At 40.5% G+C, this 22,374-nt stretch overlaps 1 protein-coding gene and 1 long non-coding RNA gene across 2 annotated transcripts in view; one reads left to right on the plus strand and one right to left on the minus strand.

Moving 5' to 3' along the window:
* Positions 1-9,020, plus strand: part of LOC119469105 — a 15,465-nt gene extending 6,445 nt beyond the window's left edge. The window contains exons 2-3 of the long non-coding RNA XR_005197933.1: positions 6,275-6,278; positions 8,990-9,020. This is a non-coding gene — a long non-coding RNA (uncharacterized LOC119469105). The remainder of the gene's footprint in view (positions 1-6,274; positions 6,279-8,989) is intronic.
* The window catches only part of RNF168 (ring finger protein 168), a 36,134-nt gene that overhangs the window by 6,122 nt on the left and 7,638 nt on the right, over positions 1-22,374 (minus strand). The window contains exons 2-4 of the mRNA XM_017522689.2: positions 12,005-12,081; positions 11,123-11,281; positions 7,221-7,342 (exon numbers count right to left, since the gene is read on the minus strand). Of these exons, the coding sequence (XP_017378178.1) occupies positions 7,221-7,342; positions 11,123-11,281; positions 12,005-12,081 (358 nt within the window). The remainder of the gene's footprint in view (positions 1-7,220; positions 7,343-11,122; positions 11,282-12,004; positions 12,082-22,374) is intronic.

A 22,374-nucleotide genomic window follows, 5' to 3' on the forward strand; every position in this document is an offset into this window, starting at 1 on the left:
CTCCCAAGTAGCTGGGACTACAGGTGCACACCACCATGCCCAGGTAATTTTTGTATTTTTAGTAGAGACGGGGTTTCACCATGTTGGCCACCAGGATGGTCTTGATCTCCTAACCTCGTGATCCACCTGCTTTGGCCTCCCAAAGTGTTGGGATTACAGGTGGTTGAGCCAATGAACCCGGCCAATTTTTGTATTTTTAGTAGGACAGGGTTTCACCATGTTGGCCAAGCTGGTCTCGAAGTACTGACCTCAGGTCATCTGCCTGCTTCAGCCTCCCAAAGTGCTGGGATTACAGGCATGAGCCACTGTGCCTGGCCCTCAACTCTCTTCCTAGAAATATACATATCTTTGCATTTCTAAGAATCTTTAATAGGCTGTTTGCCACTGAAAACATTAAGTTTTTAATGTAATGGAAAATGTTATTTAAAAAGGGGGAGAATAAAAAAGGCAGGGTACAAGATGATAGGTATAGTTTAAAAATTGTACTGCTTTGCTTTTTATACACTGAGATTTGAAAAAATATATAAATAAATAAAAATCACAAAATATCCAAAAACGTACAAATTTGTTTAAATTACTATGTTTAAAAGTGGCAGAAATCTCCCAAAATGTTAGTTGTCTCCAAATGGTGGTAACTTTCAGTGATTTTCAAAGAGCAGCAAGCTATTATTACATTTAGAATTAAAGGAAAAAAAAAAAAAAAAAAAAAAAGAAAAAAGTGACTACAAATAATACACAAATTCATAAGTTACACTGTGTCAAAAGCACCAACAAGTAGCATATGGAACAACAAAATCTAGACAGAGATCTCATATAAAGAACTACTGAATATTCCTTATGGACAAACAAGAGTATCTAAAGATATTTAGTTATACCAATCTATATATTTACTCTGTAAACTTTGAAGAACAAGAGCCAAATTTTCAGTTGAAAAGAAGCTGTCTCATTTAGTTTCTCAAGGCTGAAGAATTCCTTCTGCCAATGCCAATGCTGGACCACTAGTTACTAAGTTTATCAGTACCAAAGTATCATTGCTACAATTGTTTTTAAGTTCATAAGCAGAGAACAAAATGTTATGACTTATCCAACAGAATCAGTCAAGATTCATTAACTCTCTTGAATATTCCTCATTTATAATAACCAAGTAATGTATGAATACATGCTTCTTCTAAAAAATAAGCAGAACTGGCTATGGTGATTCATGCCTGTAATTCTAACACTTTAGGAGGCTGAGGTGGGAGGATCATTTGAGGCCAGGAGTTTGAGACCTGGACAACAAAGCAAGACCCATCTCTACAAAAAATTAGAAAAAAAAATTAGCTGGGCATAATGGTGTTGCCTATAGTCCTAGCTAATCTGGAGGCTGAGGTGGGAGGATCACTTGAGCCCAAGAGTTTGAGGCTGCAGTGAGCTATTCTCTTGCCACTATGGCCTAAGTGACAGTGAGACCCTGTCTCTTAAACAAAACAGAAATACAGGACATTTATGTCATCAACCCTTTCCCGACTCATATTTTAAGAATTTTCTTTTTCTTTTTACCTTGAGTCTGAATTTTTGGAATCCATTCCCATTTGCTTGCCATTCCTATTTCCTTTACGTGTTAAGTTTGGCCTAAAGCTGCCTCCTTACATATTTTAAGGTTTCTCTCTACATAGTGAACTATAGCCTAAAATGGAGGTGTAAACAGTCCGTACACTCACCAAGTTTTGGCCAAAGGGGGCCAACTTGAAATCATGTTCAAATAAGGTAAATGCCGAGCTGTAATAACCAACCACTCCGGCTGTTTCTGCACCTCACCTCTGCTTTCCGTTCAGCGCTTTCCCTTTTCTGTCCATAAATCTTCCAACATGTGGTTTTACTGCAGTCTCTCTAAGCCTACTCTGACTCGGGAGGCTACCCAATTTATGAATTGTCCTTTGCTTAATTAAACTCTGTTAATTTGTCTACAGTTTTCCTTCTAACATTTATAACCAATTTTAAAAAATATATATATGATTTCTATGTAACACACACTATCTTATTTATTTCATTTATTTATTTAGTTTGGAGACAGTCTCACTCTGTCGCCCAGACTGGAGTGCAATGGCACGATCTCTGATCCCTGCAACCTTCACCTCCTGGGTTTAAGCAACTCTCCTGTCTCAGTCTCCCAGTAGCTGGGATTACAGGTGTCTGTCACCACACCCAGCTAATTTTTGTATTTTTGGTAGAGACAGGGTTTCACCATGTTGGCCTGGCTGGTCTTGAACTCCTGACCTCAGGTGATTTGCCCCCACCTTGGCATCCCAAAGTGCTAGGATTACAGGCGTGAGCCACAACACCTGGCCATTATTTTATTTTTTGAGGCAGGGTCTCACTCTCTCACCAAGGCTGGAGTGCAGTAGCATCATCATGGCTCACTGCAGCTTTGACCTCCCAGGCTCAAGCAATCCTCCTACCTCAGCCTCCCAAATAGCTGCGACCACAGGCGCATGCCACCATCCCCCTGCTAATTTCTGTATTTTTTGTAGACAGTTGCCCAGGCTGGTCTCAAACTCCCGGGCTCGAGTAATCCACCTGCCCTGGCCTCCCAAATTGCTGGGATTGCAGGTATAAGCCACTGCACCTAGCCTCACACTTTTTTTTTTTTTCTCCTGAGATGTAGTCTCACTCTGTCGCCCAGGCTGGCATGCAGTGGCACGACCATGACTCACTGCAACAGACTCTGCCTCCCAGGTTCAAGCTATTCTCCTGCCTCAGCCTCCTGAATAGCTGGGACAACAGGTGCCTGCCACCATGCCCTGCTAATTTTTTCTATTTTTAGTAGAGACGAGGTTTCACCATCTTGGCCAAGCTGGTCTTGAACATCTGACTTTGTGATCCACCCACCACGGCCTCCCAAGTGCTGGGATTACAGGCCACGGTGCCCGGCCCTTTTCACATACTTATGAGCTTTCAGGTTTCATTTACCGTGAAGTCAGAGTTCTTTGCTCATTTTTCTATGGAGCATCTTTTTCTCATTAATAGGTGGCCATTCTTTAATAGTAACTTTTTGTCAGTTAAAGAAGTTAAAATATCTTCTTGAAGTCTGCAGCTTATCTTTTTATTCTCTATAGGTATTTTGATAGACATTCTTAAACTGTGGTGTGTTTCTAAGGTACCTATTCTGTTGCTTCAGTCCATTTGTCTGTTCACCCCAGTGTCCCTCATTACCTCTCTCTCTCTCTCTCTCTCTCTCTCTCTCTCTCTCTCCCTCCCTCCCTCCCTCCTGGACTCAAGCTCAAATGATTCACCACACCCAGCCACATTTTATTTTTCTTCAGGAGTATCTTTTCAATATGAATTTTATTAAAGTCAGTGTGTTGCATTAAAAAAAAAGTTGGGGCCGGGCGCGGTGGCTCAAGCCTGTAATCCCAGCACTTCGGGAGGCCGAGGCGGGTGGATCACGAGGTCAAGAGATCGAGACCATCCTGGTCAGCACGGTGAAACCTCGTCTCTACTAAAAATGCAAAAAATTAGCTGGGCATGGTGGCGCGTGCCTGTAATCCCAGCTACTCAGGAGGCTGAGGCAGGAGAATTGCCTGAACCCAGGAGTCGGAGGTTGCAGTGAGCCGAGATGGCGCCATTGCACTCCAGCCTGGGTAACAAGAGCGAAACTCCGTCCCCAAAAAAAAAAAAAAAAAAGTTGGAATTCTGACTCGACTTGCATTGACTCTATAGATCAATTTGAGGAGATCTGACCATTTTGTAGTTTTAGGCATCTTCTAACCCATGAATATTGTATATTTAATAGAATATAAATTTTCTCCATGGGTCTTACAGATTTTTCTTTTTTTAAGACATGGTCTTGCTCTGTTGCCCAGGCTAGAGTGCAGTGGTACAATCATAGCTCATTGCAGCCGCAACCTTCCAAGCTTAAGTGATCCTCCTGCCTCAGCCATCTGAGTAGCTGAGACTACAGGTGTGTGTCATCATGCCTGATTGATTTTTTAATTTTTTTAAGAGATGGAGTCTCCCTATGCTGCCCAGGCTGGTCTTGAACTCCTGGGCTCAAGCAATCCTCCCACCCCAGTCTCCCAAAGTGCTGGGATTATAGGCATGAGCCACCATGCTTGGCTCAGATTTTAATACATTTATTTCTAAGTATGTTTTATTTCCTGATACTACTATCGACAGAGTTATTTTCAAAGTTACATTTTACAACTGATTTTTTGGTACAGATTTTATACCTAGCAACCTTGCTAAACTCTTCATTCTAAAAATGCACCTCTGATTTCTTGGGTTTTCTACATAATTATTCCTCCTTTGAATAGTGATAGCTTCTTTCTCCTTCCTTTCCAGACTCACATGTTTTATTTCCTTTTATTATGTTACTGTGCAGACTAAAATCTCCAGTATAAGTCTGAATAGAGGTGGTGAGTAGCAGGCTAACCTTGTGTATTCCTGACTTTAGAAGGGGAATGGCTGGGCATGGTGGCTCACTCCTGCAATCCAAGCACTTCGGGAGGCCGCGGTGGCAGGATTGCTTGTACCCAGGAGTATGAGGTTGCAGTGGGCCATGACCGAACTCTAGCCTGGGTGACAGAGCAAGAAAGGCTCTGTCTCAAAAAAAAGAGAAAGAATTTCAATGTTCTACCATTAAGTATGATATGTGATATATGTTTTTAATAGGTATCTTTTAACAGGTTAAAAAAAGTTTCCTTCTGTTACCACCTTGTTAAGAATTATCATTTCATATATTTCATATTTATACAGCTAACACAAGAATTTTCATTGATTCATTTTCTAACAGTAAACCAGCAATGTATTCCTGGAACTGCTTTTTTAAATATATTTTCAGCCACTGCCTTTTTTTTTTTTTTTTTTTTTTTGAATCTTGCTCCATCACCCAGGCTGGAGTGCAGCGGCATTATCATAGCTCACTGCAGCGTTGACCTCCTGGCTCAAGCAATTCTCCCACCTCAGCCTCCCAAGTGGCTGGAGTTACAGGCATGTGCCACTGTGCTTGGCTAATTTTCTTATTTTGTGTAGAGAAGGGCTCTTACTATGTTGCCCAGGCTGGTCTTGACCTCCTAGCCTCAAGCAATCCTACCACCTCAGCCTCCCAAAGTGCTGGGATTATAGGCATGAGCCACTGTGTCTGAGGTTTATTTATTTTTTTTAAGAGACAGGATCTTGCTATATGGCCCAGGCTGGTCTCAAACTCCAACTCCTGGGTTTAAGCAATCCTCCTGCCTAAGCCTCCCACATAGCAGGTATTACAGGTACGTAACACAATGCCTGGCTGCACTTTCTTCTTTTCTGATATGGCATGTAAAGCCTTCTAAATACCACTTTAGCCACATACCAGTTTTCAGTACTGTATTTCCAACAAAATTTACTCTGTAATCAACAAGCTGTTTAGAAGTTTTCCTTAATTTTAAAATTATATAATCCTGTTATTCATTTTTAAATTTTTGAATTGAGGTGGAATTCACACAAAATGGAATGCCACATTTTGTTTATCCATTCGTTAATAGACATTTGGGCTGTTTCCATTTTTTGGTTATTTGAATAACGCTGACACAAATATTCATGTACAAGTATTTATTTGAATACCTGCTTTTAGTTCTTTTGGGTACATACCTAGGAGTAGAACTGCTGGGTCATATGCTAATTTGGTTTAACTTTTTGAGGAATCACCAACTGTTTTCTACAGCCACTACACCATTTTACATTCCTACCAGCAATGCAAAAGGATTCCAACTTCTCCACATCTTTGTCAACACTTACTATTTTCCCTTTTTTGTGGGTTACAGCCATCCTAATGCGTATGAAATGCTATCTCACTATGGTTTTGATATGCAGTTCCCTAATGACTAATGATGTGAGGCATCTTTTCATGTACTTAGTGGACATTTGTACATCATGGGGAAAACATCTACTTGAGTCCCTTTGTCCAGTTTTTAACTATCTGTCTTTTGTTGTTGAGTTTTAAGAGTTTTCACATATTCTAGAGAACAGACTTTGTTTTTAATATTGTTACAACTTTAATCCATCAGTTTATCAATTTTTGCTTTCCTTATTCTTATATTTCTGGTAAATTTTTAAAATATATTTCAAAATATATATTTAGATATATAAGGATTCATGAGTTCCAGCCTTAAGCAGAATATTATATCAATAAGAAATACTTCTGCATTTCAGTGGTTTTCTCTTCATTTTTACTTTGCATATCATGAGTATTAGCAACACTGATATTGTCACTTTTTTTTTTTGAGACAACGTCTCGCTCACTCTGTCGCCCAGGCTGGAGTTCAGTGGTGTGACCTCGGCTCATTGTAGCCTCTGCCTCCCGAGTTCAGGCAACTCTCCCGCCCCAGGCTCCAGATTAGCTAGGACTACAGGCACCCACCACCACACTCAGCTAACTTTTTGTATTTTTAGTAGAGAGGGGGTTTCACCGTGTTAGCCAGGATGATCTTGATCCCCTGACCTTGTGATCTGCCCACCTTGGCCTCCCAAAGTGCTGAGATTACAGGCGTGAGCCACACATTTTTTTTTTAATAGCACCTGCCTCATTTAACATACTCTTCTGCTGTTTCCTCCCACCTCAGATCCAAAATTTCAAAAAATCCTGGAAGGAGGTAAGTTATCTACACAATTTACTCAGCTGAACCAGAAGTCCTTACATATTTTTCAAATCTAAATTGTGGTTTTTAAACTTTCCAACTATGAATTACTATGGGAATGCTTATGTTCGCATAAGCCACCAACTCTGCCAAGTACCTGATCCCGGAGGGGTGTTATGGTAAAACACAATCACTCCACCTTTGACTACCTGGCTCATGCTTTTTTGTATAACAGAGAAGAAATCTGATGACAGATTGTAAACTCCTTAAATGAAGATAAGCCAATCTGGGACCGGTTTTTCTCATTTGAATTTAAACCAAGAGAAAAAGGAATCCAATGGTTCATTTTGAGAAAATGAGGGTAACTAGAAATCCTAAGTCAGTAAGATAAACTACAAATCTGCCACAGTAAGTGGCTGAGGGAAAAGCCTGCCAGATTTCACCTGTCTCTTCATGCTAGCCAAGAGGAAGTGTGTGAGTAGCTCTCTCTTCTTTGCACTGTACCTCAATCTCAGACTATTTTCATAGAAAGTTCATGGACCAAACTTTGAGAATCAGTTGTCTATATGAACAGAAAACACTGGCATATAGTAGGAAGTCAATAAATAATTCACAGTCATGTTCACTTACTTCTGAATATCTCCAGTGTTTCTTTGTTTGTTCTTACTTTTCTTTTCAGACTTGGCTCTAACTGGATCAGATTTTCTGGAATTCAAGGGAGAAGCCAAGATACTTCCCTCACAGAAATTGTTCTTCAACAAGAGAAAAAGCATAACAGACATTATGAGTGAGAACTTTATGATAAAATAAGCTATTAACTCGACTAATTCAGAAATCCACAGCGTTTTTCAGAAATTATAGTTACATTTAAATTTTATACATCCTTTGAGTAATATTGGCCATGCAAAAATCAGAATAAACTAAGTTCATCCAAGTTGGTCTAAATTAATTACATTTTTACTGTACATCATCAAGTACAAAAAAAGGCATAATGCTAATCTCACTGGCTGATAATTCCTGTTGATTCTTTTCTTTTTTCTTTTTTTTTAAAAGACAGGGTCTCAGTCTGTTGCCTAGGCTAGAATGCAGTGCAGCAATCATGGCTTATTGCAACCTTGACCTCCCCTCTTCACCTCCCAAGTAGCTTGAACTACAGGCATGGGCTGCCGTGCTAGGCTAGGTGTATTTTTTTTGTTTTGTTTTGAGACACAGTCTTGCTCTGTCATCCAGGCTGTAGTGCAGTGGACCGATCATAGCTCACTGCAGCCTCAACCTCCTGGGCTCAAGAAATCTTCCCACCTTAACTTCTTGAGTAGCTAGGACTATGGGCATGCGCCACTATGCCCAGCTATTTTAAAAATGTTTTGTAGAGATGAGGTCTCATTATGTTGCCCAGGCTGGTCTCCAACTGTTGGATTCAAATGATTCCCCCACCTCAACCTCCCAAAGTGTTGGGATTACAGGTCTGAGCCACTGCACCCAGCCTGATGATTTTTCTAATAAATACTTCTATATAATTACTTTTATCTACAGGGACATAGTCAAAGAGCTGTGGATATACTTCAAATAAGAGTTTCATGTAATAATAATTTTGTTCTGGACTTTAAGGGCATATCAATAAAAATCACAAATATTTACTTGCTGTACCAGTCTCATAAGTTTCTTACTACCCTCACGTAAAAGTTCATATATGGTAATGGTGAATATTTGGCCTTAAACCACCAAACTTTCATAAATAAATTAAAAAGTATTCTAGGCTGGGCACAGTAGTTCACGTTTGTAATCCCAGCACTTTGGGAGGCCAAGGTGGGTGGATCACATGAGGCCAGGGGTTCAAGGTTTGGCCAACATGGTGAAACCCTGTCTCTACTAAAAATACAAAAATTAACAGGATGTGGTGGCCTGCGCCTATAGTCCCAGATACTCTGGAGGCTGAGGCACAAGAATCGCTTGAACCTGGGAGCTGAGATCGTGCTACTGCACTCCAGCCTGGGTGACAGAGCAAGACTCTGTCTTAATAAAACAATAAGTTAAAAATAATTATTCTACAATATCAATTATAAGAGTAGATTTTACTCTTCTAATACCATGGGAAAACTAGACAAATTTCTTCCCTATTCCATTTATTATTCCATTGGTCAATGACTTTTATTTAGTTTCCTGATTATGTATCTTTCTAAAGCGATTCTACTCAAAAAAGACACATAAAAAGGGGCAAAAACCCCAAAACTTGGGTAGATTATGAATGGCAGCCCTCTCAAAAAAGAAAAACATTCCCAATTCTGAGTATACTCATTTTGCTAAGTGCATACACACACACACACACACACACACACACACACACACACACGATTCAATGGTAAGTATATTTAAAGATATTTGTTGTAGGCCAGGCGCAGTGGCTCAAGCCTGTAATCCCAGCACTTTGGGAGGCCAAGGCGGGTGGATCACGAGGTCAAGAGATTGAAACCATCCTGGTCAACATGGTGAAACCCCGTCTCTACTAAAAATACAAAAAAATTAGCTGGGCATGGTGGTGTGTGCCTGTAATCCCAGCTACTCAGGAGGCTGAGGCAGGAGAATTGCCTGAACCCAGGAGGCGGAGGTTGCGGTGAGCCGAGATGGCGCCATTGCACTCCAGCCTGGGTAACATGAGTGAAACTCCATCTCAAAAAAAAAAAAAAAAAAGATATTTGTTGTTTGAAAGTTGAAAAGTTGTTTTCAGAGGCTCTGAAACCTGAATATTTCAGACTTCCCTAGATGCCTCTGAAGATGGTATTCCCTAGGTCCCATCCCTAGAGACCCTGATTTAATATATTTGGAGTAAACATGAGAGTTTGTATTTTAAAAGAATTCCCAGGTTATTCTCCCAGGTTCTTTCAAACCACTGGGTCCCCCTGTATCCTCTGGTCTTAAAGTATGTGTTTTATCACATGTCCTTAAATTCATTTTCTTACAGGCAGCAATTTAACTACAGGAAGAATAAAATCCAAGTTTAATACATTATCTAAAAATTTAATGTGCCTTACTTTTCTTTTTCTTTGAGACAGTCTTATTCTCTCACCAGGCTGGAGGGCAGTAGCATGATCTCAGCTTACTGCACCCTCCACCTTCCGGGTTCAAGCAATTCCCCTGCCTCAGCCTCCCAAGCAGCTGGGACTACAGGTGTGGGCCACCAAGCCCAGCTAGTTTTTTGTATTTTAGTAGAGATGGGGTTTCACCATGTTGGCCAGGATGGTGTCGATCTCCTGACCTTGTGATCCGCCCGCCTCGGCCTCCTAAAGTGCTGGGATTACAGGCATAAGCCACCACACCTGGCCAATGTGCTTTACTTTCAAAAAGCGATTTACCTCCATAAAATGGAATATTATTCTACTCTTTAAGAGAATTAGATTGACTACATGTAGCAATATGAAAAATCTCTAAGATATATCAAGTGGCAAAAATGCAAGCAGTAAAAGGGTGACCGATTTATGTAATCCTTTTTAGGTGAATAAAGAAAAAAAGGCTTTTTTAGACAGTCTTCCAGGTTGAAGTACAGTGGTGAGATCAGCTCACTTGAACCTCAAATTCCTGGGCTCAAGGGATCCTCCTGCCTCAGCCTCCCCAGTAGGTGGAACTACAATCATGCACCACTACACTCGGCTCATTATTTAATTTCTCATTTTGTTGCCCAGGCTGGTCTCAAACTCCTGGGCTCAAGCAGTCCTCTCACCTCAGCTTCGGAAAGTACTGGCATTACAGGCATTAGCCACTGCACCTTGGCAAGAAAAAAGTTATAAGAAATGTTAATGGTGTTTACCTTTGGGGAAAGAGACTGATATAAATAGAAAAAGAATGGGAGTGGACAGGTGGAAGAAGGAAAAAGGAAGCTTTCATTCTTCACTGAATAGCTTTCCTACATATAAAAAAAGTTTTTAAACAACCTGCAGTGGCTCACACCACAATCCCAGCACTTTGGGAGGCCGAGACAGGTGGATGGCTTGAGCCCAGGAGCTCAACACCGGTTCAGGAAACATGGCAAAATCCTGTCTCCACAAAAAATTGGCCAGGCATGATGGCACAGGATTGTAGCCCCAGCTACTCGGGAGGTTGGGAGGATCACCTGAGGCCGGTGGTGGAGGCTGCAGTGAGCTGTGATTGTACCACTGCACTCCAACTTGTGTGACAAAGTTAAGACCTGTCTCAAGAAACAAAAAAATACCCCAAGAACCTGGATTAGAGCAAATATGAAACAATATGCAAAAAAATTTTTCATTAAGTAAAGCAAAAATGTCATCAATAGCTTCTAATTATGGCAATTGCTGTCTCTTCTGTTCTTCGAAAACCACAGTCAAAGCAATAAGAATGTTAATAGTTAGCTTTCCGTATCAGCAGGTACCAAACACTCAAATTCAACCAGCCTGGGTGGAAAAGACAGTATTTGTGGGATGCAGAACCTGAAAATACAAGGAGCTGACTTTTTGTATGAGCAGATTCTGCAACAAATACCAAGGGATGACCGTACCTCAATGTTCTCTCCTAAAACTTACAATATCAATGCTTAACTTTCTTGCCAGTTCTTCATCACTTTTCAGTTGTTCTTCCATCTCTCTTCGCCTTTTTTCTGCCTCTTCTGCCAATAACCTCTGTATGTATTCTTCACTGGCTTTGTTTTCTTCTTCCTCAGTGGCTCGTCGCTCTGCCTCCACCTTAAAAGGGATTAATAAAGAGCGATCCTTCTCTGAATGTTTTAGTATACTCGCAATATTCCATAATAAGAACAGGAAAAGTAGAAAAGGAACAAATCGGCAGAAATTTAAATGATCTCAAATGAGGTACAAATCTGGAGAAACAGATTCTGCAAGACAGCTGTCCTGTCTCAGCCTCCCAAAGCACTGAAATTATAGATGTGAGCCTCCACACCCAGCCTGAGATGTACTACAAGTGACAATCACAAAAAAAATTTTGAAGACTGACAAAAAAAAGAGAAAAATCTCTATGTATAACTTCATATGTAATTAAAACATAATACTTCACTGTAAACACCACTTTTTAGGTACTTTTCCTATTTAGGGACTTCACATTTAGCCCTTTAACCTTTCTTCATCTAAACCCATCATCTGCCACTCTTTTTCTTTCTTTTAAGCTCAAAACTTTAGGGAAATAAAAAAATGTCCTGGTATAGATTAAATTAGAAAAAAAGAATTTAAAAATTTCCTTCATACTTAAATGCTTAGGGATCATGATCACATAAGAGCATTAATTATGTATAAGTAAATTATAGCAAAAAACAAAGTCCTTATAAAATACATTAAAAGTATCTACACTTCAAGATATACTAGTTATATGAGCACATCAAACTAAATTAAAATCTGAAACTGAAAACACAACAGAGAAATTTTCCAAAAAAAGAGTAACTATTTAGCACCTACCTTGCTTATTTCCTCTTCGTATTCTCTTCTCAATTCCCCAGGTTTACTTAACAGACGAACTGGCTGATAGTCATCAGCTATTTCATATCAAAAAAGAAAATAACATTATAGGCAACACAATTTTATGGTAACTTTGGTCATCCACTACAACTTACTAATATGAAAAATTAAAGCATTCAGCTATTAACAACTATAGCAATATCTCCTTTTGGAGTTCCAGTTTTTAAATTTAATTTTTTTGAGACAGAGTCTCGCTCTGTTGCTCATTACAGGCATGCGCCAGCACACCTGGCTAATTTTTTATATTTTTGGTAGAAACGAGGTTTCACCATATTAGCCAGACTGGGCTCGAACTCCTGACCTCAAGTGATTCATCCGCCTCAGCTTCCCAAAGTGCTGGGATTACAGTCGTGAGCCACTGCACAAGGCCAGAGGTTTAGGGTTTCTGGTTTGAAACCTGCATATACTTAATCCTTCCTCTAAACTCGAGTAAAGGAATTTTTAAAAACTGTAATCCTACAACAGCGAGATTAGCAGAGGAGGTTAACCAAATTAATTAATTAATTATTTTTTTTTGGAGACAGAGTTTTGCTCTGTTGCCCAGGCTGGAGTGTGGTGACACAATCTCAGCTCACTGCAACCTCTGCCTCCCAGGTTAAAGCAACAGTCATGTTCAACCTCCCAAGTAGCTGGGATTACAGGCGTGCCCCCCCATGCCTCACAAAGATTTGTATTTTTATTAAAGACCGGGTTTCGCCACATTGGCCAGGTTGGTTTTGAACTGAAAACCTCAGGTGATCTGCCCGCCTGAGCCTCCCAAAGTGCTGGGACTACAAGCGTGAGCCACTGTGCCTGGCCCCAGTTAAAAAAATTTTAACAAATTTCTAGAAAATGTGAAGGCAATGAAACAGAGATGACTGCTACAGTAGAAATGAAGGAAAAGAAATCCTTGCAAGGAGAAGACTACAGCTAAGATAGAATTAGAAGGAGTCTGCCTCCTATTTGCCTACAGAGAGGCTCAATAGAATCCAGAGTGAGTAAGGGTAGCACCGAAAAACAGAACTCAAGGTTTATACATTAAATCAGAACCCCTGACTTATCAGCATTTCTCCCTGGATATGGGTGTAAGTGCACACATGCATATTTCTTTAAAGAAACTAATCTTGAGAGAGCCAGAGCAGCTAATGTAAGAGGTGATGACCCAGACCAAAGTCCTCTGCAATCTGGCAGTTAGGGTTGGCAAAGCACAAAGGCCAGATTTTCATCTGCTTGAACCCAAATAATGTCTGCCCATCACCAATATGCCCTTCCATGTACACAGAGCATTTGTCCAGGGCCTCATTCTCAAACCTGAAAACTAATCCAAGGATCATCAGACATTTGAAATACATCTGCAGGATTAGAGAAACAGTAAGCTATACAAAAAGAAAAAAACATCATCCTGGAGTTAAAAGATAATTCTAGGTCAGAAAATAACCTAAGTGCATGTATATGTCCTCAGCAAATCTGATGAGATTTTATTCTGTAAAACAAGACACTGTAAAAAAGGAACACCCAGAAAAAGAGAACGCATCTGCCTGTTTCAAGGGGCAGCTGCTACTCAATTCCAGCTGACTACGACTATCAGGAAACTCAGGCCTATCACTGCCATATTTTTGCTATCTCAAGAAAATCCAGAGGCGGCAGGGGTGGATGATGAGAGATGATGGAATGGGTACAATGTACATTATTTGGGTAATAGATACCCTAAAAAGCCCTGACTTTACCACTAGGCAATCTATACATATAACAAAATTACCCTTGCACCTGTAAATTTATCCAAGTAAAACGAAAAAAAAAGAAAATCCAGCAATCCAGATGTTAATACAAAATCTTCCAATTTAAATACTGGCATTGGATGGGTCACAAAAAACATGCACACAGGATTCCCACAGCCTGCAGGCCAGAAGTTTAAAATATCTGCAATAGAGAAACTAAAAAACAGTGATGTAACTCCATAACAATTAGGGATGCATTATGCTTAATTCTCATTTATTTTAGTCACTAAGGAGGATCTATTCAAGACAATACAATGGTTTATACAGGAGAGACATATATAAGCCTCCTTAAGAAGTAGGAGGGTATTCAGGGGCTAAAACTGAGATCTAAATCAGCAGGTCTCAAAGTAGAATCTATGAACTCCTAGAGGTATCCACAACTATTTTAAGGGAAAATGCAGTGTCAAACTATTTTCATTTAAAAAATTAAGGTAAGCTGAGTGCGGTGGCTCACACCTGTAATCCCAGCACTTTGGGAGACTGAGGTGGGTGGATTACCTGAGGTCAGGAGTTCGAGATCAGCCTGGCCAACATGGTGAAACCCCATCTCTACTAAAAATACAAAACTTAGCCAGGTATGGTAGCAGGCGTCTGTAATCCCAGCTATTTGGGAGGCTAAGGCAGGAGAATCGCTTGAAGCCAGGAGGTGGAGGTTGCAGTGAGCCGAGACTACACTCCATTGCACTCCAGGCTAGGTGACAAAAGTGAGACTCCACTGCCCCCATAAAAAACAAAGAAAGGAACCAAAAACAAATAAAACAACTGACAGTAGGCCGGACGCAGTGGCTCACGCTTGTAATTGCAGCACTTTGGGAGGCCAAGGCAGGTAGATCACTTGACGTCAGGAATTCGAGACCAGCCTGGCCAACATGGCAAAACCTCATCTTTGCCAAAAAATACAAAATTAGATGGGCACAGTGGCAGGCACCTGTAATCCCAGCTACTGGGGAGGATGAGGCATGAGAATCACTTGAACCTGGGAGGTGGAGGTTGCAATGAGCTGAGATCGTGCCACTGCAGTCCAGCCTGGTTGACAGTGAGACCCTGTCTGGAAAAAAAAAAAAAAAGTAGGAAGGGTTAAAAAAAAAAGCCCAGGTGGTTAAGAGGGACAGCACTTCTCTTACAGTGCTTCTAATGAAACATGAAGGGATATGCCGAGAACCAGAGAGAGGTGGTGTAATAGCACACGTGATAACTTAGGGATTTCTCTAAGGGGTCAGACAATACATATTTTCTCTTTTGTGGGCTATGTGGTCTCTGTCGAATTCAGTCAATTCTGCTATTGGAGCACAAAAGCACCCACAGACCTATAATGAATGTAGTGCCAATGTTCTAACAAAACTTCATTACAAATAAAAGTGTGGGCCAGTTTAAAAGCCCATGGCTCAAAACATCCCTGTTAAACTTCTCAAGTATGATTCTGTATCTGTGGAGAAATGAGGTGTGGGGTAAAATATTAAGTAATTACAGACACTCAGAAAAGAAAGATTTCAGGTTTGTTATTTTAAAAAGTTCATTTGATAAAGAAAAAGAATAAAAATAACCAAGACATCAAGAAAAGGAAAAATAACCCACAGAATGGGAGAAAATATTTGCAATCACATATCTAATAAGGGATTAATATCCAGAATATATTAAAAATTCCTACAACTTAGTGACAAAAAATAAAAACCCAATTTAAAAATGGGCTAAAGGGGCTGGGCGAGGTGGTTCATTGCCCGTAATTCCAGCAGTTTGGGAGGTGAAGGATCACTTGAGGCCAGGAATTCAACACTAGCCAGGGCAACAAAACAAGACCTTAGCTGTACAAAAGGTTTTTTAATTAGCTGAGCGTGGTGGTGCACACCTGTAGTCCTAGCTAATCTGGCGGCTGGGGCAGAGGATCACTTGAGCCCAGGAGTTCCAGGTTGCAGTGAGTTGTCATTGTGCCAGTGCATTCCAGCTTGGTCAGCAGAGCAAGACCCAGTCTCAAAAATTAAATAAATAAATAAATAAATAAAAGTGTAGGGGTGGGACAAAAGGCCAGGCATGGTGGCTTATGCCTATCAGCTCAGCACTCTGCAAAGTCAAGGCAGGAAAGTCACTTGAGCCCAGGAGTTTGAGGCTGCAGTGAGCTGTGATTGCATCAGTGCACTCCAGCCTTAGCAACATAGTGAGACCCTGTCTTTACAAAAGGCGGGGGGGAGGGGGCAGAGGGCCTAAACAGACATTTGAATTTGAGTACTGTATGAGGTGGGCATCTTAACTCCGCCTCCCCTTGACTGCCACTTAAATAGACATTTCTCCAAAGATTATATACAAATGACCAATAAGCACATGAAAAGATGTTCAACATCACTAGTCCTTAAGAAAATGCAAATCCTAACTACAGAGATACCACTTCATGGGATGGCCAACACTTAGTATTTTTTTTTTTTTTTGAGACAGAGTCTCACTCTGTTGCCCAGGCTGGAGTACAGTAGCACAATCTCGGCTCACTGCAACCTCTGCCTACTTGGTTCAAGCAATTCTCCTGCCTCAGCCTCCTGAGTAGCTGGGACTACAGGCATGCCCCACCACACCTGGCTAATTTTTGTATTTTTAGTAGACACAGGGTTTCACCATGTTGGCCAGGCTGGTCTCAAACTCCTGACCTTGTGATCTGCCTGCCTTGGCCTCCCAAAGTGCTGGGATTACAGGCATGAGCCACCGCACTCGGCCACATGTAGTTTTTTATAATAGTCATCCATTAGGATGTGTACACACCCACAGTGGAATATTCAGCCATAAAAGGAAATGGAATTCTGACACAGGCTAGAACACGGATGAACCTTCAAGACATTATAATAAGTGTAACAGCCAGACACAAAAGGACAAATACTATATAATTCCACTTGCATGAGATACCTAGAGTAATTAAATCCATAGAGACAGAAAGAATGGAGGTTGGCAGTGGCTAGGGAACAGGTGAATTGGGAATTATTATTTAATGGGCACAGTTTCAAGTGTGGAAGGTTCAGAGTTGAATGGTTCAGAGATAAATGGTGGTGACAGCTGCACAAAAATGTGAATGTACTTAATGTCATGGAACTATACATTTAAAAACGGTTAAGATGGTAGCTTTTATGTTACATGTTTTACAATAAAGCCAGAAAGAAAAGTCAGTCACTTTACACATTAGATATAATGAAATAGTAGTTAAGAGGATGGGGACAGTGGTTCATGCCTATAATCCCCCAGAACTTAGGAAGGCTGAGGCAGGAGGACCACCTGAGCTCAGGAAATCAAGACCAGCCTGGGCAACATAGCAAATGTTTTTTTAACATTTCTGTTAAAAAAAATATTTTCTAAGTAGCTAATTTAGGAAAACAATAATGAAGACAGATGTATTATACTAGAAAGCAAAATATATCATAAAGCAGAATTAAACTAAGCAAGTGTGGTACTGACACAGCTACTGATAAAGAGATAGTTAAAAAAATAAAAAGCATGAGCCAGGTGCCGTAGCTCATGCCTGTAATCGCAGCACTTTGGGAGGTCGAGGCAGGAGGATGACTTGAGGTCAGGAGTTCAAGATCAGTCTGGCCAAGAAGGCGAATAACCCCAACTCTATTAAAAATACGAAAATTAGCCAGGTGTGGTGGTGCACGCCTATAATCCCAGCTACTCAGGAGGCTGAGACAGAAGAATCACTTGAACCCGAGAGGCGGAGGTTGCCATGAGCCAAGATTGTGCCACTGCACTCCAGCCTGGGTGACAAAGCGAGACGCCATCTCAAAAAAATAAATTAAATAAATAAATAGCCCCAAATTGCTCTGGAAAATAAGCATGTGATTGTGAACTAGTACATAAAAACAATGTGGCTGGATCATCACCAAGTAGCACGGCTATAAGTGGCAATCAAGGGGAAGGGGGAGTTAAGATGCTTACCTCACACAATACTCAAAATTCAAGGTGGATTAAAAAAATTTTCATGGAAAAAACAAACTATAAATAACAAAGAAGAACATATAAGATAAACTCCAAAACGATTAAACTTCCATCTGATGAAACACATCACAAAGTTAAAAACAAACTAGGAGAAGTTATTTGCAAATACATAAGTCACTAGAGAATTAGTGTCCAGAATATAACCAGAACTTCCAGAGATCACAACAAAGGAAAGGCACATGCAATTTACAGCAGATACCCAACTACAGTAAACAGTGAACTGTACTTTTGTTAAACCATGGAATGACAGATTTTTTAAGTTTACTTATTTCTACATAAACTGAACCTAAATTAAGATCAGTAAGTTATTCAACTGTAGACACAAGTTAAAACTGTCTTCATTTGCCTTTGTCTTTTTTTAGAAACAAGATCTCATTCTTGCCCAGGCTGGAGTTCAGTGGCGTGATCATAGCTCACTGCAGCCTGCAACCCTTGAGCTGAAGCGATTCTCCTGCCCTAGCTTCCTGAAGTGCTGGCATAACAGGTGGGAGCCACTACACCCAGTCCATTTGCTATTTCTTTATCTTTTCTTTTTGACAGAGTTTTGCTCTTGTTGCCCAGGCTGGAGTGCAATGGCACGATCTTGGCTCACTGCAACCTCCAACTCCCAGGTTCAAGTGATTCTCCTGCCTCAGCTTCCCAAGGAGATGGGATTACAGGCATGTGCCATCATGCCCGCTCATGTTTTCTATTTTTAGTAAAGACGGGGTTTCACCATGTTGGCCATGCTGATCTCAAACTCCTGGCCTCAGGCAATCTACCCACACTGGCCTCCCAAAGTGCTGAGTTACAGGCATGAACCACTGCACCCAGCCTTCCATTTGCCATTTCTTTCTTTCTTCCTTTTCTTTGGGGGGAGGGGGGACAGAGTCTCACTCTGTTGCCCAGGCTGGTGTGCAGTGGCACAGTCTCAACTCACTGCAGCCTCCACCTCCTGGGCTCAAGCAATGCTACTGCCTGAGCCTCCTAAGTAGCTGGGACTACGGGTGCATGCCACCACACCTGGCTAATTTTTTGATTTTTTTGTCAAAAGGAGCTTGCCATATTGGCCAGGCTGGTCTCAAACACCCAGGCTCAAATGATTTGCCTACCTTGAATTCCCAAAGTTCTGGGATTATAGGTGTGAGCCCCTTCACCTGGCCTGTTTGCTATTTCTTAAACAATTCTAATTGTATGAGGAATTTGAAAATATCAGTTTTATAGACTCAAAGTGACTATACAATTTTTGCCAGCTGTTGGAAACAACTCTCAACACTGCTCAGTTCTGGTTAACTCTAAAATTTCTGTTGTACTTAAGTGTACATCTCATAAGAGACGCTATCCTTTTAACATCTCCTGATCTTGAAATACAATGATCAAGTTCAAGAAAACTAATATTGCTATATTACCTATCAATGATAAAAATTTCACCAATTATCCCCAAATGTCTTTAATAACAACCTTTGTCCTAATCCATGTTCTAATCCAGGATCACATGCTGCATTTAGCTGTCATTTTCTTTTAAGCTCCCTTTAAACTAGAACAATTCCTAAGACTTTGCCTTCATGACATTGACATTTTTGAGGTACTAACAACTATGTTTTGTTGAATTTCAATTTGGGTTTTTGTTTTCTCACAATTAGATTCAGGTTATGCTTTATACTCATCATATCAAGAGTTCCAAATTGTTTGTTCCATGGATAAAGTTAATTGTCATCACTTCCTTACAGTGATAAACAGAATTCACAACTGCATCCTTTACCCTTTGTCATTAATAAGCAATCTGTAAAATGATATTTTCACACTATATGAGTCGTCTGTTCTCCAACAAATTTTCAAGCATGGGTTTTGACATCCATTTGTCATTCTCACCTGCAACAATTTTGACAATGATAGCCATAAATGGAAAGGAAATTTAAACATTCCAAGGCTGATTCTTCCCTACTGTAGGATTCTTTTTTGAGAATTCCAAATGTAAAATGCATCTGTCTCCATCACATTAATTCACTTTCAAATACCTCATTTATTAAAGCTATCTCATATGTTTTCTTACAACCTTCCTTCTAAAAATTAAGAATAAAGTGAATGAGTAGATTCATTTTATGTGTTAACATTAACACATAAACACCAATTATATTTTTATAAATTACCAGTGAACAACTAAATAATGAAAATTTCAAAACTTTTACTTAAAACAGTCTCAAAAACTATAATATAATTAAGGATAAATATTAGTTTCTTAGGGCTGCCATATAAAAGTATTACAAATTGGGTGACTTGAAAATACAGAAATTTATTGTCTCACAGTTCTGGTGACTAGAAGTCCAAAATAAAGGTGTCAGCAGGGCCATGACACTTTTGAAACTTGTAGGGGGATCCTTCTTTGCCTCTTCCTTGCTTCTGATGGTGTGCTGATAACCTTAGACACTCCTTGGCTTGTAAATGAATCTCTCCAGTCCTCCAGCTTCACGTGGTGCTCTGTCTTTATATCATCTTCCTTCTTTGCATGTCTGTCTCTGTGTCCAAATTTCCCCTTTTTATAAGGAAACCAGTCATAATGGATTAGGGCCCACTCTAAGGACCTTATTTTAACTTCATTACTGAAAAAAATTTGAAGGTGACCTACACAGAGAAATATACTATTTTCATGGATACAAGGACACTATTGTTGTTTGGATGTCAATTCTCCCCAAATTGTTCTATAACTTCAACGCAACCCCAAACAAACTCCTAACAGGGTGTCAGTAGAAACCGGTAAGTTGATTGAAAATTTTAAATAGGCTGGGTGTGGTGCCTCAGGCCTGTAATTCCAGCACTTTAGGAGGCTGAGACAGGAGGACTGCTTGAGGCAAGCTGTTCAAGACCAGTCGAGGCAAGCTGTTCAAGACCAGCCTAGGCAACATAGCAAAACCCCGTCTCTACAAAGAATACATGGAGGATGGGCGTGGTGGCTCACACCTGTAATCCCAGCCCTTTGGGAGGCCGAGGCGGGCAGATCACCTGAGGTCAGGAGTTTGAGACCAGTCTTGCAAACATGGTGAAACCTGTCTACTAAAAATACAAAAATTAGCCAGGCATGGTGGTGCATGCCTATAATCCCAGCTACTCAGGAGGCTGAAGAAGGAGAATCACTTGAACCTGGGAGGCAGAGGTTGCAGTGAGCTGAGATCACGCCACTGTACTCCAGCCTAGGTGACAGAGCAACACTCTGTCTCAAAAAAAAAAAAAAAAAAGATTTACTCTAAAGTCACAGTAATCAAGACAGTATGGCACTAACATTAGAATCAACAGATCAATGAAACAGAATACACTCGCATTATTTTTTTTTTAAAAGTTTTTTCAGCAAAAGGTACAGGAATAACTGATACGCATATGGGAAAAAGTTAACCTCAACCTCTATCTTACACAATATTCAAAATAAATTTGAAATGGACCAAAGACCAAACATAAAACCTAAAACTGGCTGGGCACAGTGGCTCATGTCTGTAATCCCAGCACTTTGGGAGGCCAAGGCAGACGAATCACCTGATGTCAAGAGTTTGAGACCAGCCTAGCCAACATGGTGAAACCCCATCTCTACTAAAAATACAAAAATTAGCTGGGCATGGTGGTACGTGCCTGTAATCCCAGCTACTTGGGAGGCTGAGGCAGGAGAATCGCTTGAACCCAGGAGGTGGAGGTTGGGGTGAGCCAAGAGTACACCACTGCACTCTAGCCTAGGCTACAGAGTGAGAATCTGTCTCCAAAAAAAAAAAAAGAATACCTACAACTGAATAATATAAACAATTTAGGGGCAAAAGAATTCGACAATTTACACTGGAAGACAGAAAAACTGCCAATAAGCACATAAAAAGAAAAAAAAATTAGCTGGGCATGGTGGTGCATGTCTGTAATCCCAGCCACTTGGGAGGCTGAGGCAGGAGAAGTGCTTGAACCTGGGAGGTGGAGGTTGTAGTAAGCCAAGATCTCGCCACGGAATTTCAGCATTGAAACAGGGCAAGACTCTGTCTAAAAAAAAAAAAAAAAAAAAAAGATTTGTGCATTTCATGGCATGTAATTTTACATTAATCCCAGGACTTTGGGAGGCCAAGGTGGGAGGACTGCTTGAGCTCAGGGTTTGAGACCAGCCTGGCCAATATAGTGAGACTCCATCTCTATACAAAAAAATAAAAATTAAATATATACTTTTTGTTTGTTTTTTTGAGACAGTCTCACTCTGTTACCCGGGCTGGAGTGCAGTGGCATGATCTCAGCTCACTGCAGCCTCCGCCTCTTGGGTTCAAGGGATTCTCCTGCCTCAGCCTCCAAAGTGGCTGGGATTGCAGGTGCATGCCACCACACCCAGCTAATTTTCGTATTTTTAGTAGAGACAGGATTTTCCCATGTTGGCCAGCGTGGTATCAAACCCCTGATCTCAAGTGATCCACCCACCTCAGTATCCCAAAGTGCTGGGATTATGGGCATGAGCCACTGTGCCTGGCCTAAATATATACTTTTTTTTCTTACATTAAAGAAAAAATTTGTAAGCTCATATTGATTTCTATTTAATAATTTGTGTACTTATATATTTAGGGGGAAATGAGATAAATGAAAAAGATGGACAGA

The sequence above is a fragment of the Cebus imitator genome, unplaced genomic scaffold (assembly GCF_001604975.1).
Source record: "Cebus imitator isolate Cc_AM_T3 unplaced genomic scaffold, Cebus_imitator-1.0 Scaffold0, whole genome shotgun sequence".
Lineage (NCBI taxonomy): Eukaryota > Metazoa > Chordata > Mammalia > Primates > Cebidae > Cebus > Cebus imitator.